Below are 16,683 nucleotides of genomic sequence, written 5' to 3' on the forward strand. Positions count from 1 at the left end.
AGACAACTTAAAATAATCTCCCTTCCTAAAAAAATATTAATAATAGCAATCATCTCCCTTCCTAAAATTAGATATTTACCCTGGAGACCTTAAAAATATCTTTAACAATTATGGCTTTAAATATAAACCTTCTGAATTTTCCTGGGGGAAGCACAAGTTAGAAGTTGTATACTTCTACACTAAAAGAATCTTGCTAATAAGAAAAATTAATCTTTTTTTAAATTTTTTTTATTGTTATGTTAATCCCCATACATTACATCATTAGTTTTAGATATAGTGTTCCATGATTCATTGTTTGTGCATAACACCCAGTGCTCCATGTAGAACGTGCCCTCCTCAATACCCATCACCAGGCTAACCCATCCTCCCACCCCCCTCCCCTCTAGAACCCTCAGTTTGTTTTTCAGAGTCCATCGTCTCTCATGGTTCTTCTCCCCCTCCGATTTCCCCCCCTTCATTCTTCCCCTCCTGCTACATTCTTCTTCTTCTTTTTTGCTTTCTTAACATATATTGCATTATTTGTTTCAGAGGTACAGATCTGAGATTCAACAGTCTTGCACAATTCACAGCGCTTACCAGAACACATACCCTCCCAAGTGTCCATCACCCAGTCACCCCATCCCTCCCACCCCACCCCCCACTCCAGCAACCCTCAGTTTGTTTCCTGAGATTAAGAATTCCTCATATCAGTGAGGTCATATGATACATGTCTTTCTCTGTCTGACTTATTTCGCTCAGCATAATACCCTCCAGTTCCATCCACGTCGTTGCAAATGGCAAGATCTCATTCCTTTTGATGGCTGCATAATATTCCATTGTATATATATACCACCTCTTCTTTATCCATTCATCTGTTGATGGACATCTAGGCTCTTTCCACAGTTTGGCTATTGTGGACATTGCTGCTATAAACATCGGGGTGCACGTACCCTTTTGGGTCCCTACTTTTGTATCTTTGGGGTAAATACCCAGGAGTGCAATTGCTGGATCATATGGTAGCTCTATTTTCAACTTTTTGAGGAACCTCCATACTGTTTTCCAGAGTGGCTGCACCAGCTTGCATTCCCACCAACAGTGTAGGAGGGTTCCCCTTTCTCTGCATCCCCGCCAACATCTGTCATTTCCTGACTTGTTAATTTTAGCCATTCTGACTGGTGTGAGGTGGTATCTCATTGAGGTTTTGATTTGGATTTCCCTGATGCCGAGCGATATTGAACACTTTTTCATGTGTCTGTTGGCCGTTTGGATGTCTTCTTTAGAAAAATGTCTGTTCATGTCTTCTGCCCATTTCTTGATTGGATTCTTTGTTCTTTTGGTGTTGAGTTTGATGAGTTCTTTATAGATTTTGGATACTAGCCCTTTATCTGATATGTCAGAAAAATTAATCTTTTTGATTAAAATCACTCAGCAAAAGGGGAACCCTCCTACACTGTTGGTGGGAATGTAAGCTGGTACAGCCACTCTGGAAAACAGTATGGAGGTTCCTCAAAAAGTTGAAGCAATTGCACTACTGGGTATTTACCCCAAAGATACAAACGTAGGGATCCAAAGGGGTATGTGCACCCTGATGTTTATAGCAGCAATGTCCACAATAGCCAAACTATGGAAAGAGCCAAGATGTCCATCAACAGATGAATGGATAAAGAAGATGTGGTATATATATACAATGGAATATTATGTAGCCATCAAAAGGGATGAAATCTTGTCATTTGCAACGATGTGGATGGAATTGGAGGGTATTATGCTGAGCGAAGTAAGTCGATCAGAGAAAGACATGTATCATAGGATCTCACTGATATGAGGAATTCTTAATCTCAGGAAACAAACTGAGGGTTGCTGGAGTGGTGGGGGGTGGGAGGGATGGGGTGGCTGGGTGATAGACATTGGGGAGGGTATGTGCTATGGTGAGCGCTGTGAATTGTGTAAGACTGTTGAATCACAGACCTGTACCTCTGAAACATATGTTAAAAAAAAGAAGATAGTAGAAAGGGAAAAATGAAGGGGGGGAAATTGGAGGGGGAGACGAACCATGAGAGACTATGGACTCTACGAAACAAACTGATGGTTCTAGAGGGGAGGGGGGTGGGGGGATGGGTTAGCCTGGTGATGGGTATTTAAGAGGGCACGTATTGAATGGAGCACTGGGTGTTATACGCAGACAATGAATCATGCAACACTACATCAAAAACTAATGATGTAATGTATGATGATTAACGTAACATAATTTAAAAAAAAAATCACTCGGCAAGCATTTTATGCATGTTTTGGGCAGAATTCATAGACTTACAAAACAACCTTTTGTTATAAGCGATTGAAAATAATTTTGTTGCAATTACAGATTTAAAAAAATTAAGTCCTGCAATCTTCTTGATGTTTATTTAAGCAACATGTTTTTTCCTGCAGTAATTTGGTATATTAAATTTGTTAATTTATAAAGGACATCCCCTTCATTAGTGCAAATTAATGAGGATTTAGAATGATCAGGAACTGAACACAGCTGAGCAACTTATGCTGAGTAGGCAAGTAAACATAAGGAACATTAGTATATTTGCCATGTTTGAATGCTTTTTTAATAAATCGGATCTGCTCTCAAGAAAAAGTTGCAGTGTCTGAAAAATGACACCTTGTGGCAAGGAATTTTTCTAATTATTACGCATGCATGACTTGTTTGAGATTTCACCACGAGCACAACATACCGAATATAACTATTTGGCAAAAGACACATACATATACGTATATACAAACATACATATGATGTGTCTGTGTGTATTTAAACATCCACTTCTGTGACTCCTTGTTATTCTAAAATTACAGGTTATTATTGTGTGTGCAAAAAATATGACCAAGTCATCTTGTTAAAGATTGAAAATGGGCCCACTTATTTATTAGCACTAGTAAAGATGACTTAAGGAACATCTTCAAGTGTCTGCATTCTTGCTCATAATGAGAGCTTACGAGAAAGCAACTGAGAAATGTTGAAATTAATAAATGATGTAGAAACAGAATGGATATTATACTCTGAAAATACAACTCCATTCCACTCATATTGTTCTTCCTTATTACCCTTCGTGGGAATACAATATAATACAACATACATGGAGACTGCTTTCCAAATTACAAAACATTTTATATTGATTGTCAGTATAACTATAGCTGGTTTACCAATATCACAGCATTTCCAACAATGCCATCCATTTGGGAGAGGGGGAAACTAAGCCTATTACCCACATGAGCCAAGTTTTTAAAGGACCTATTGATATATTAGGCAAATTTTGTGGAAATATTTTTTGTTCATCTCAAAGGAAACAGCAAATTTATTGCTATGAGCCCAATGTTCCTATGGGATCTTGAATCTCACTCAAATAAATTTTTCTCCTGATTAAAAAAAGAAAATCTAGTAGAGGATATATGATTGATTAGTTTTATATTCTCTTGTATTAATCTTTTAAAGACTGCAGTACTTAATTAATTTGAAAACCAGGTAGGTCTATTACTCTCTTCCCTAATCTGATGCCCAGGAGTTTTTATGGAACTTCTTAGCTAAGAATTAATTGTGAAATTAAGGTTTCCTGTATAAAGACCAAGCCAAATGAAATGCAAATAAAAATGAACATACAGTGTACAATCTGCGTAAGCATGGTGTATGTGGCCTCTTAAGGGGCCGTATTTAAATTCATGAAAGGAATCCACCCATAACCCACCATGTAATGACGGCTGCCTGTGAGATCCTTCTTTATACGAAACCTCAGCTGGTCTTTGTTAGACCCACATAGTCCCCAAAATAATTAGCAGATTGCATATGTGTATATCTGTCTACTGTATAGCAAATTCTTTTTTCCAAATAAGATCGGGATTAAAAGACATTGGAAAAGGCAGAAAACAAATTTTGAAAACATAGCTTAATATAGTGATTGGCCATATATATATATATATATATATGTACATATATATATACATTCTTTTCTAAATGTTCAAAAATAGTAAAATATGGTCATTATTTCATTCAAGCATATAACAATTTAAGGAGAATTTCTTGGGTTTTTGTCATCATTTCATTTATACCTAGTTGCTAATCTAAGCAAATCTAAGCAATGAGTTTCACGGCAGAAAGTTCCTAATATTGGATGGAAGACTTTTATGATCCGAGCTAATTTCTCCCTGATAGTTACACAGCTGTGTTTTGAAATTAAAAATAGTGTCAAATAGCAAGGTCATCTTGCTACATTTTTCTTTTTTTTCTGGGGAGAAAACAATCTCTCCTGCATATCTTCTTTCCCCTTACCCCTGCCATCCCTCCTAGAATCTTGTACCAAAATATATTCGAAACATCTTTGTGCAAAGAAGGTACTTGTGTGAAAATTTCAGTATCTTTTGCACAGGATGAAATTTGGGTAATTAGCTCACAGCAGCATACCAGGATCTTTCTGCAAGGCAACCTGTGTAGAAATTATCAGATCACAGTTGTGTACTTATTGGAGAAATATGGGAGAGATGAGTGAGATAACACAAAATTAACAAAATGACTACTATTTCGTAGAAAATATAAATTAAAATCTCAAGGGGAGTTCTACATAATATAATGTTTTCACAACATGTTCTTATTTTTTAAGACTTTTTTCTAGGACCCCCAGAAGGAAATGAAATTCTTGAGAATTCCACTCTCTCAGCCCAAGTCAATAATAAATACACATTTAGAGAGAGTAGGCTTGGCCATGTGGCAGTTTATAACCACAGTAGAGTGCTCTTTTTCCCTCTGAAAGAGTGTTTCTGTGCAGTGTTTGCCCAGATTTCTAAGGAGACAGGGATGTGACAACACAAGTTTGTGTATCTGAGTCCCAGAGAGCTCCAGACCTGAGCTGAGACTTCTTTGATAACCAGAATTGATCTGAATATAGCAAATTCAAAGAGAGCAGTAGAAGAGCCTGAAGGATCAGAAAGATTATTTTCTTTTTGGTTGTGCTGTAACTAAGCCCTTGAGGTGTTGGGGGAAAAGAGAGTCTCCCAATATGCAGAACACATCGGCCTTGTCTCTCATGGTGGCTGCCAAGCCACAGGCTCTGACGAAAAGCAGACGGCCCACAGCCTCTGAGGAGAGGGGCGTTTCTAGGCAGCCATGTTTCCAGTTTCACTCTCCCAGGTTGAGCCCATGGTGGGCACCTGACCAGAAGGCAGATGATTCATAAGCTCTCTCTCTCTAGGTCTTTCGAAATGGTCTGGCACGTAAGTGCTGCCAATCAGATTCTTTTTTTTTTTTTTTTTAAAGATTTTATTTATTTATTTGAGAGAGAGAGAATGAGAGACAGAGAGCATGAGAGGGAGGAGGGTCAGAGGGAGAAGCAGACTCCCCGCCGAGCAGGGAGCCCGATGCGGGACTCGATCCAGGGACTCCAGGATCATGACCTGAGCCGAAGGCAGTCGCTTAACCAACTGAGCCACCCAGGCGCCCTGCCAATCAGATTCTTGCAATAGGGAATCTGATTTGGGAACTAAGAAAACAATCACACAATAGGAGTTAAAATGGAAAGAATGCCTTAAAAAGAGCCATGAAGAAAAATATGGCTAAGTGAGATCATAAACAGGTTAAAGTTTGTAATTATAAAGAAGCACCGTTGAAAGCAGGAGAGGTGAGACGATAAAAGAAACAGAAGCTACAAGAAAGTATCTGAAGCACATTAAAGGCAGAGACACTAGAGAGAGGATCCAGAAACTCTCGTTTACTTAAATCTTTAGATATGCCCTGGGTTACATTTTTCTCCTTGACGCCCAGTTACAATGAAGTTCCAACTCTTGCCCAGAGAATCCCTCTGTCCTTATGCCTCACACCCTTCCTTCAGTTTTTTTGTGTTTTTTTTTTTTTTTTTTCTTCACAAACCAAAGAATCTACTTAAACATTCCCAAACACACAGTCAGGTACAAAGTGAGCTCTACTGGATCAGGAATTCAAGAAATCTGGGTTCAAGTCCTCATTTGCTACTAAATATCTTGTGATTCTAAACGTGTCTGCTTTCAGACACATGGTAAGTTCACATTTCTTTTGAAATACAATGAGAGGGTTGGATAAGGATGAACTATTCCTAGGGTTCTAAGAAGAAAATAAAAACAAGACCACCTTGCACTGTAACTGAGATTCTTTATTCGCCCTCAGATGCTCTACGTAAGCCAGTAAGACCTCATTCCGTAAAGAATTTTAGTTGGTTGTTTAAGAATGACTTCCTTACAATTTTCCAAGAACTTCTCTTTACTCTTGTCAGGTAAAAAAGACTGATTATCAAAAACATCCCAACTTGCATTTCTCTATGGTCAATACTAAATATTCAAATTCGAGACCAATTCTTAAATGAATTAATATGGAAAAATGAGTTGGATGTCTGTCCTACTAGAGAAATGTAAAAAGCCGTATTATCCCTCAGCACCCCAAAATGAATTAAAAAAAAACCCTATGGGTTTTGCCAGGAATAATATAGTAGTAAATAATTCACTGCTTAATCCTGTAAATCAGAAAACCTGGAATATTATAATAGTACTGTAAGCACTCAGTGAGAACATGACACTTATTCTAATTGTATTTTCCTGGGAATTTATAGTACACATAGCTCTACAAATCTAATCCAAGTGTCAAAATCATAATTCAATAGCATTTACCACGGGGAGACACATTGAACCAAGCCAATGACAGGCTGAGAACAAGCTACTGAACACGGCACAACAGAAAAAACAAACAAAAAAAAGAATAAGCCACTGAAATTAGTTTTTAAATTTGTGTTTCAAGTTAGCATCCTATAAAATTTCTCATGGTGTAAAATAACACCAGCAACAAACTTATTGCTTAACCTGTGCTGATGAAAAAGTAAAGTGATGCTACATTTACTCATATAAATTTTAAATGGCTTTTACATTTTCAGCTATAAACGCAGCTCCTAAAAATAGTGATGGAAACTACTTTTCACTGTTGTCCTCTACTCTCTGTAGAGGGAGGCATTTAAAATTAAAGTAATGAACTCTGATTACCCTGCAACAGAGCAGTTCACTGGGGAATCCAGAGAAGGCTGGGGATTAACCTGAGATTTTTCCCAACCCTGTTCCATATTTTTATCTTACTCCTTTCTCCCTGTCCTAATAAGTCAACAGACACAACTCCATCAGTCTCCTACGGAGTTGACCCTTGAAGTTACTTTTGTTCTCCCCTTGCTGGTCTTGCATTTTTACCTTCCCGCTTTCAGAGACCAGGCCTCTGCAGTGGGCACTCTTTCCCCTTTCCCGTCGGGAGGGGAGCAGTGTCTTCAGGCTTGGCTTTATAACACATGACAGGGCTTGCATATGCAGTAGTTAAGTGCCATCATGCAAAAGGGAAAAGAAGCACCACAGGGTTCTGAAGTCACATTTTATTATTTCAAGAGATGGAGACGTTCCCTGCTTTAGCTCATCATTGGTTTCTAGAGATGACTCCATCAAATTGTGGAGGAGTTGGGTATCCCAAGCACACACCCACCAGCTGTGGTTCTTTAGCTTCTTCGGGTAACTCAGAGAAGTGGCTGGAGGGTAAGTGACACCTTCTACCTCCAAGTCATTCATTAGTTTAACAAATATCCCTGGCGCCATTCTCAGGAAAGCAGAAGCTCAAGACCAGACATAGTAGGAAGGGCTTTGCCTCGAGGACTCTCTGAATTTTGAATTAATAGGCCTAAGAAAAAAACTGATAGGCCTCACTTCCTACAACCTAGAGCCAGCTGTATTAAAAACACATATGAGAACATTCAAATTTCTAGGACTGAGTCAGGACTGTATCCTGTTAACACACACACACACACTACATATATTCATATATAATATGCATATGTACATACATATGTATGTAATATACATATATCCTGCATATACAAATGTATTCTGTATATAAATACACACACATGTATATATATACACACACATATTCTGTTACTGATGGAGCCAAAGACTTGACAACCCTCCCTGACAAATTTAAAGAGGAAGTCTAATCTCTTTTAGCAACCCATCCTGTTTCTGCCATTCATGACCTTACTGAAATTCTTAAAAAATAAAAATCTATGTATGTTTCAGATTTATACCACCTCAGGGAGTAGACACACTTGTCTGGAAGTGTGTTTTATGGAAGACACATAGGATACTTGAAGTATATGGTTTTCCTTCTATGTTTTTTATTTGTTCACAATGAGATTTAACACACCAGTTTATTACAACTCTCACCATATCTCTTGATTACTCCTCTTACAGCCTGAGAAATGGAATGTAGTACGTATCTCTTACCATTTGAATCCACAATGGTGATATTGGCCGAGGCACTGTCATTTCCTAATTTGCTGGTCACTTTGCACATATATTCTCCAGAATCAGCCAGTGATGCCTTGTTAATGCGAAGTTCTGACTTCCTATAAGATCAGGACCAAAGTGGTGTAAGTATATTTCACAGAAATACAATGACCACCAAAATCTATTTCTCTGTAGCTTCAGGGTTCTCAAACTCCCCCTCTCCACTCCACACATACCAACTTAAAACACAACTTACTAATACACAGAAGTATGATTTGACCAAGAGTAAAGATGAGATACATCACATTTAAGTGATACTATAGACATGGCCTTAATTTTATCACCCAGATTAGTAATTTAAAGAATGCCTTCTCTAATTTTTCTTTTTATTCCTCTACCACCACCACTAAACACACTATGCCTCAGATTTTTTTTTTCAAACCAATTAGTAAGTTTTCTTCCTTTCTATATCTAAATGTCTTCAGCCACTAGAAAGATTTAAAAAGTGTAAAATCATTTACAAATCTGGTAAGGACAGACACTTAAGGAAGGCTAGAATAGATTAAAATGCTCTGCACTTTTCTCAGTAAAGTAACATCAGGATTTATGTTAATTCTGAATGAAAAGGATTTACAAAAGAAAGGTAATTCATCTTAGAGGGACATAGAGGGACACAAATCATTCTTAACATTGAAATAAATATACAACAACAGCACACACTTTTATAAAACTGCATATTAAAGCAATATTCAACACTCTTTCAACATGGGCAGCATTGTGATTTGCATCTGTCTATGTTTTACTGTTGCATATAGCCAATAATGTAAGCAGTCTCTGTGATTTAAAAACACAGAACCACTGGGGCTACTTGAGTTTATGAAAGACTTTTTAAAGCATCCCTGTATACTCACACCTGGTCCTGACTGCCTGGGCTCTTGGGATGACAACAGGAAAAGAACAAGGCAGGGAACAAAAGACAGCAACTCAAAATTATATGCAAGGCTCCCATAAGTTACACCTTCTTAGTTTTATAGTGAATTTTCTGGTCTTCTTGTCATAATATTATTAATCAAATTCAATCAGCTATTCTAATTTAACTAATAAAAATTCAATTCCTACTATTCTCCTCCAGTCTACTGAACTGGACCACCCACCCAGTCCCATATGTAAGCCTTATGGCCTTCCATCATGGTGCTTTGGCTTGTGCCCTTCCTTCCTCCTAGAATGGGGGGGGGTGTCCCATATTTCAAGATATTGGCTGACTTTTCAGAACCACCTCAAGTGCCAATTCTTTCATCAAACCTTTCATAATCATGTAGCTGCTACTCCTCTCTTCTTTGTCTAAATTCTGACAGGCTTGAGTACCTCTCCCATGATCCTCACAGTTCTTGAAGTATATCTTATTTTTCTAGCTAGGACATATACTTTGGAGTCCATAATTTAAACTTCTTGGTACCCTCACAGTTCTATGAGGACATGCCACTGCTTTGTCCTTGGTGCATCCTCAAACGTTATGGGATGAATGTGTGAATAAATGAAGAAAATATTTGGATGCTCCTACTTAAGCTCTCTCCAGGACCTAATGTTCCTAAATGCTGGCTGCAGGAAAGGAGGATGCCCTATTAAGAGGGCAGAGACAGTCGGAGGAGGTCCAGACCAAGGCAGCAACACTCAAACCAACATGTGGATTAAAAAATTAATGACTCAGAACAATGTCAACAAGTAAACTTGAGAAAACAAAAGAAAAGTACTGTACTCAAATAAATTCAGAAGACATTAGGGTGAACAAAAACAGGCTTTTTGTTGTTGTTAATCCTGCAGGAATTCTCAAAGTCTTTAATATGCTAATGTAATCTGACTCTCTAAGAGGGGAATATATTATTTAGTTACTCTCAAACTTATTTGACAATGGAATCCTTGTCATCCACATAGCATATCTGTTCATATTTCCTGAAAATGATGGCGCACAGAACAAAGTTGATAGAAAGCGAATCTAATACAATAACAGCCTGCTTAGCTGTAATGGGGTGGGGGGATCACCAAGGGCCATTTATGCAGGGATAGTCACATATTAATCCGAGGAGTTCTCCACAGAAAAGGTTCCCTGAAGTCTATCCCTATAAACCAAAATAGAACAATCTGAGGACAAGCATCTTGGCAAGCTGATATTAAGATCTAATTATAAACTACAAGAACTTTTAAAATTATCAAAATACAGTATTAGGATATTAGCCCCCATCAAGTTGTGTTAACTTCTAAGCCTGGGTTTGGAATATTCAAATCCAGTACTTTTCTTAAGGGATTATCAGCTATTTATACAAATCTGTCCATACATGCCAAGTTTCCTTTATGACACACATCTATGAAGAACAGTCAGAAACAATACAAATACTACGGTAAGCTTGTCCAGCCCCAAACAGCATAATTAGCTGGAAGAATTTTCATTTACAACCATGGAACCACTAACAATAATTGATAGATCAATCATGAAGAAGGTCAGGTTGAGGTTTTTCCTGGTTTTCAACACAGAAGAAAAAGTGAATTCCTAAAATAAGAAAATTATAACTTTTCTTGTTAAGCCCCCAATCTTAATTCTAAGGTTATCACAACAACCCAAGAATGTACAACACCTCAAGATTATAATAATTCCAAGAACACTCCTTTCTTACTTATGTAAATTGAGGAATAGTTCCTGATGGTATGTGAGGAGTTCTTTCTTGACCCTGTACCATTAATTTTTTAACTACTGAACTGGATCAAACTATAAGAAAGATGGTAATCAGCTTTATAGTGAATCTTAAAGGGATAATTTTTTAAATAAAAATTCTCCTAATAGAACTACACAGAGTTTCCTGGAATATTACTCCAAGTAATGCTAATAAATTTTATGCTTAAAAGAATAAGAAAAAAAATTTTCTATGCTCAAATAAATATTGCCTTGAACAAAGTTAAATAGATTTCTTTACAACAGTACCTCTTAGTGGTTTTTATGCAAATATGTACTGTGAATTTCTAAGGCAGGCATCACACGTAGCTAAGGTATCCTTTCAATAGAGAACACCCTTGGGAATTCTAAGACTGAACATCAATGCACTAAGATCAAGATTCAATTTAATCAAGATAAGCATAACAAATACATTCCAGTTCAAAAATCAGTAGCAGAAGTATAGGCTTGGAGAGACGTGCCTGGACAATAATATATACAGAAAAAAGGATTTCAATTAGCCATGCATTTAACATGATTCTATTTTAAAGAACTACTAAAAAAAGAAACACTAAAAAAAGAAACTTATGCACTGTTTGGCCATATTAATATTAAAACAGCATAAATCAAACTGGATAAAAGTCTCAATACACTGCTCACAGGCTGGATCACATCTAGAATATTTAATTATGTTTTGAAGGGGCATCTGATGAAAAATATCAATAACTAGAGGACTTTAGAAGAAGTTGATCACAATTGAATAGGGCTTATAAATCTTATCACTAGAGAAGATTCTATTGAAGAAACAGAGGTCCTACTGGCAGGCTAACTATGAACAAGATAGGGGTAGCTTTTTAAACATATTTCATGGTTGTCATCTGGAAAAGAAAACTATTCGAGGAGGCTCTTGAAGACAGAATTATGTCCGACAGGAAAAAGAAGGCATATTTTGAGTGATAAGGAAGAGTTTTTGAACATTCAAAAATGGGGAGGGTGTCTTTCCCTTTGGAAAGATTCAAGTCTGGATAACCACCTGTCAAGAATATCTCTATGCAGAAAAAAGACTAAATTAAATCAGTGGTTTCAACTATTTTGAAAAAAAAAAAAAAACAACTTGTTTTAAAACAAAAGCTTAAATCAGAGCCTCATATTCAAAACTATCATAAAGAGACAAAGGTGTTCAGGTCAAGGTGGTTGGCAGCCCATTTTCAATTCAGTGGAAACTTAAGATTCTCCAGGGACACAGTGGGAAAACCACTGATCCAGATGATCATTGGGACCCCTGTGAACTCCAATGATACGTTGAACTATGAGACCCTCTGATCCGTGGGCCCTAGAGTACAGGGTGGGAAGCAGGAAGAGAGAAGAAACAGACAAACCTTTCTTGAAAATTATACACTGCAATGATCTGGGGCTTTGGTAAGTATGGATACAACAGTTTTGTACTCTCTTCAATAGGCTACCATATGCTCTCCACAGGAAGGAAGTTAACTTGGAAAAAGTGTTGAATTCCCGTCCAATCATAAAACGAATTTTTTGCTCTTTAATTGATGAGTTATCTAGAAATCTGGGAGGGATTGATGTTTCAGTGGATTTTCATTTTCTAAAAGCATTAAAAGAGTTAACTCATGTAAAGTGTCTAAAACAATGCTTGGAATCCTATGAGCTCCCAATAAGTGTTAGCTATCATTACAATTACATTTTATATCCCTGCAATATTTAGATCTTTTTATAAGCACACATTACCTTTGGATTAAGAAAAACAATACGATGTAAAAATAAATTAATACAGACTGATTTAAAGATGAAAGTTCTAAATATTAATTTCTCTTTTTTTATATCAAAATGCAAACTGTATTCTTTGAATAAGTGCTCAAGGATGGATTCAAGGTTCCAATAACGACTGTCTTCTTTGTCTTTTTTGGCTTGATTCTTCCACCGCCGTTTATGGGCCAAGACAACTTAAATGCATATAGGGAATATCTCCTCGGTTTATATAAATCCATTCCTCCAATCTCTAAGGAATCATATATGAACTCTGTGTGTGTGAGTGTGCTTGTGTGTGTGTGTGTGTGTGTGTGTCTGTGTGTGTTCAACACAGCTTCAGATACTGTCAAACTGCCAGTAACAAGAAGGATAAAGAGGAGGGAGAGGGTTTCATAAGCAACCCTCATACTATACAGAACCAGGCGCTGCACCAAATGCCTCACGTAAGCCATATGAAATAGGCACTGAGTATTCCCATTTATACCTAAGGAATTGGCGCTTTCCTTACATATAAAATTAGAATGACCTGCAAAAGCTGCTCAGCTGATGCAAGAAGGGAATGTGTGTGAACTTTTTCTAGAATAGAGTCAAAGGACCTGCAACAATGGACAACAGAAGAAAGAATTCCCTTTAAAATGTTTGCAGAAATTTGACAAGACCAATTAGATCCAATTTTAAACAAAATGAAAATAGGTGAGAGTGGAAATGAAGACTGAGACAGAACTATGGGCATCCAAAAGAGTGTGCCATACACAAACAATGGGAAGTCAGCCTTTCATAAGCTGATATTTAAATGAGGCCAATCTGACAGCCTCAAATATGAATCTGTCGCGTGCCATGATCTTTAACCAGTTTTCTTGCTCAAAATGATCCACCAGGCAGAGGAAGCAGAACAAAGGGATAAGCAGACACATAACACTGGGGCAGTTTCCATTTTTCTAAATTGGTTCCACACACTGCTTTGCCAAATACAACAAACACAGGCTCAGATATAAATTCAAAGTCATAGGAAGAACATGTAAGAATGTAGTTCAGGGGCAGAAGGGTGATAAGACTATACAAAATAATAGAAATTGCTGATTGGAGTCTCTTTGCAACACTAAGGGATGACAAGGAAATTCTGGCTGCATGTATGATCTACACTACGTGAAAAAGAAACCTAGACTAAGGATTGGAAAAGAGTCAACATTTTCCTTAAAATAAAGAGAATCCCAAAGAAATCCTAAACCTCACACTGAAATTCACCTCTGCTTGGTTGATCAAAGCCTCTGATAAAGTTTAAGGAACCAAGTAACTGCTGCAAACCATTAACAGTTTGAATATCTTAGTAATGGAAAATTATGAATATGTAGAAGAAACTGAAAAATGAGAATTTTTTTTATTAAAGACATTACCCTATGCCTGTATGTGTCCCCAGCCCTGTGTTGTGACTTTACTATACATAGGAAAATCACCAGTAACTGTGAAAAGACAGGAGGCATAGAGTCAGACGTGTTTCAAATCCAAGCTTTACTATTCATCAACATTAGATCTACAGCAAGAAACTGAATTTCCTTCATGCTCAGGGCATTCATTTTTTTTAAAAAATGGGTATAACAATAATCGCATCCATTCTCTTATATTTATAGGACAAGTTGAAATAACAGGGGCACCTTGCAAATGTTAATTAAATTTAAAGGTTTGGTCCTTTAACCTTAAAAAAAAAGATGACAACACTAATGGCCCACTTTACACAAAGTGTCTTATTTTTGGAAGATCAAATATGTTAAAATGTTTTGCCAAGAGTAATTTATAGCCACATAAGCTGCATAAAACATCTTTTTGTTCCCATTTAATTCTTTCCAGCAAGGCTACTGTTTGAAAGAAGTGATTTCTGAATATTGGCCTTTCTGGTATAATGGGGTTTTATTAATATGTAGACAGTGCTCTTAGCTGTCTGGACCTATGAAGCCAACATGAAAACGTTTTCCTGAATACTAATGATACTTTTATATGTCATCCAAGCCATGTAACAAATTACCTCTTTAGGCATATAGGAACTGTTCTCAAAACCATTTACTCCTTACCTATCCACCTTCATTTGTTTCTCCCCAGGCATTCTCAGACTGAATAATCCCAGTCTGAAGATGCTTTGTTCTGTTCCTTCAGCCTAGATAAACCTCTTCTCCCTCCCTTCTTTCTTGGCAGCCTCCTTGGTCCCTAATCGGGTCCCCTTCCCCATCTGTGCTAGCTTCTTGCTATGGCATCCCAGGACTACCACTACTGTAGCCCTTAAGACTGAGTATTCTAACTGTTCGCCATCTCTCTCCCCTCTAGACCACTCATCTCTGTGTACCCAGCATCTAGCCCAAGGTCTGACACACAGCAGCTTGTCCCATGAAGGGCAGAATTCTCCACCCATTCACCCACCGGCCTCTTTACTGTCCTATAAACAGAACTTGTTACTGACTCTAATTCTGCTCTTTCTCTCTCATGGCCTGGCCCACCCCACCCAGCCAGGCAGAGGGGATTCTCCCCCTTTAGCAGACTCAAATCCATCTCCCCATGGCTACTCATGAAGCTCTGTCTCTCCCTCTTCCCAAACTCACGGCACTTAGAATCAGTAACCTACAATTTAGCACTTGGCTTTATTGCATGTATGATACGCTAGATCATACATTAGGGATACCTCCCTGATTAAATCTTGACTTAAAGTAGAATTTACCTTAACATAAAAAATAATTTTCTAAAAGGTCACTATTTGCAAATGGATGGGCCACTTGAAAATCCTGAAGTACCCCCCAGCCCTAAGAGGACTCTAGCACATGGCCTCTGGAACAACTATGTTTCAGATAAGGCTGAACTAGAGAATCCCTATACAATCTATGACCCCCTGGGGGCAGAGATAACACCCATGCTTCTCCCATTTCCCCACACTCGCAGCATAAAGCCTTCTGCGGGCACTTAAATATTACTGATATCATTTGACAGCCGTGTGGAAAGAAATGAGACATTCTCCTGCGTGTGAAGATAACTTAGTTCCTTACTAATGTGTCTAATTGATGAAAAACAAAACAGACACCAAACTCTATTCAATCCAGTATCTAAAAGTATTTTTTTTCTTGTTAAACTCCTCTATAAGCATCATAGTTCTTTTTTTCAGTTCACTCACTCTTACCTCCTCCCCTCCCCATATGCAAACGTTATTAAACATGTATGCTTTCCATTTTTAAAAGAAGGAATAAGGTGTTAAGGAACCCAAGGAACAGATTTGTGTTCCAGCTTAGTTACTTACTAGTTGTGAGATTGAAGGCAAGGCAGACGCTTTTTTGAATTTTAATTTCTTAATATGCAAAATTAGGCCCCATGTACAGTTCAACTTCCCTTACTACCTAGGGGAATGTTGTAATAAATAAATAAGATTATGTAAAAAAAAAAAAATGTCTCTTTACAGTGTTATTTTTTGTATCTTTGAAGAACCACCTGCTGCAAAAGTAGTACTTTTTCTCCCCACATCTTATTATAGTACTTCCAAGTCAAAAGATCTTGCCAACACAATCAGTAACAAGAACAAGCAGCGTGGTTAATAAAACCACGGAAACTAGGGGAAAAATTCAGTAATTATGGTTATTACAGTAATTAAACACGATGGGAAGATTAAGTTAAATTTCCATTATAATCACTTTGTTGTCTCTTGCGCTCGTGAGTGTGTGACAACTTTTTGGTAGGTGGTCTATTAAATCAAAGTACAGGAGGAGATTCTTTTGTTGTTGCTTCTGCTATCATCCCTGGGATTTCACTGGAATCCTCTGTGTGTGAGGAAAGAAAATGTAATCTCTGAGCCCGGAAGTACTATTATCCATGTCACATCGATGAAAGGATTATTGACAAGCAAAACTCTCACATACTTATCTCTTCCCTAATTTCAAAATGTAGTGTGATAATAG

The 16,683-nt window shown here is 37.5% G+C and overlaps 1 protein-coding gene across 10 annotated transcripts in view; it reads right to left on the reverse strand.

Moving 5' to 3' along the window:
• NRG1 (neuregulin 1) overlaps positions 1–16,683 on the reverse strand; it is a 1,097,062-nt gene that overhangs the window by 155,259 nt on the left and 925,120 nt on the right. For all 10 annotated transcript variants that reach the window (XM_078069637.1, XM_078069636.1, XM_078069635.1 and 7 more), the window contains one exon: positions 8,284–8,405. In XM_078069637.1, the coding sequence (XP_077925763.1) occupies positions 8,284–8,405 (122 nt within the window). The remainder of the gene's footprint in view (positions 1–8,283; positions 8,406–16,683) is intronic.

The sequence above is a fragment of the Halichoerus grypus genome, chromosome 3 (genome assembly GCF_964656455.1).
Source record: "Halichoerus grypus chromosome 3, mHalGry1.hap1.1, whole genome shotgun sequence".
In the NCBI taxonomy this organism is placed as follows: domain Eukaryota; kingdom Metazoa; phylum Chordata; class Mammalia; order Carnivora; family Phocidae; genus Halichoerus; species Halichoerus grypus.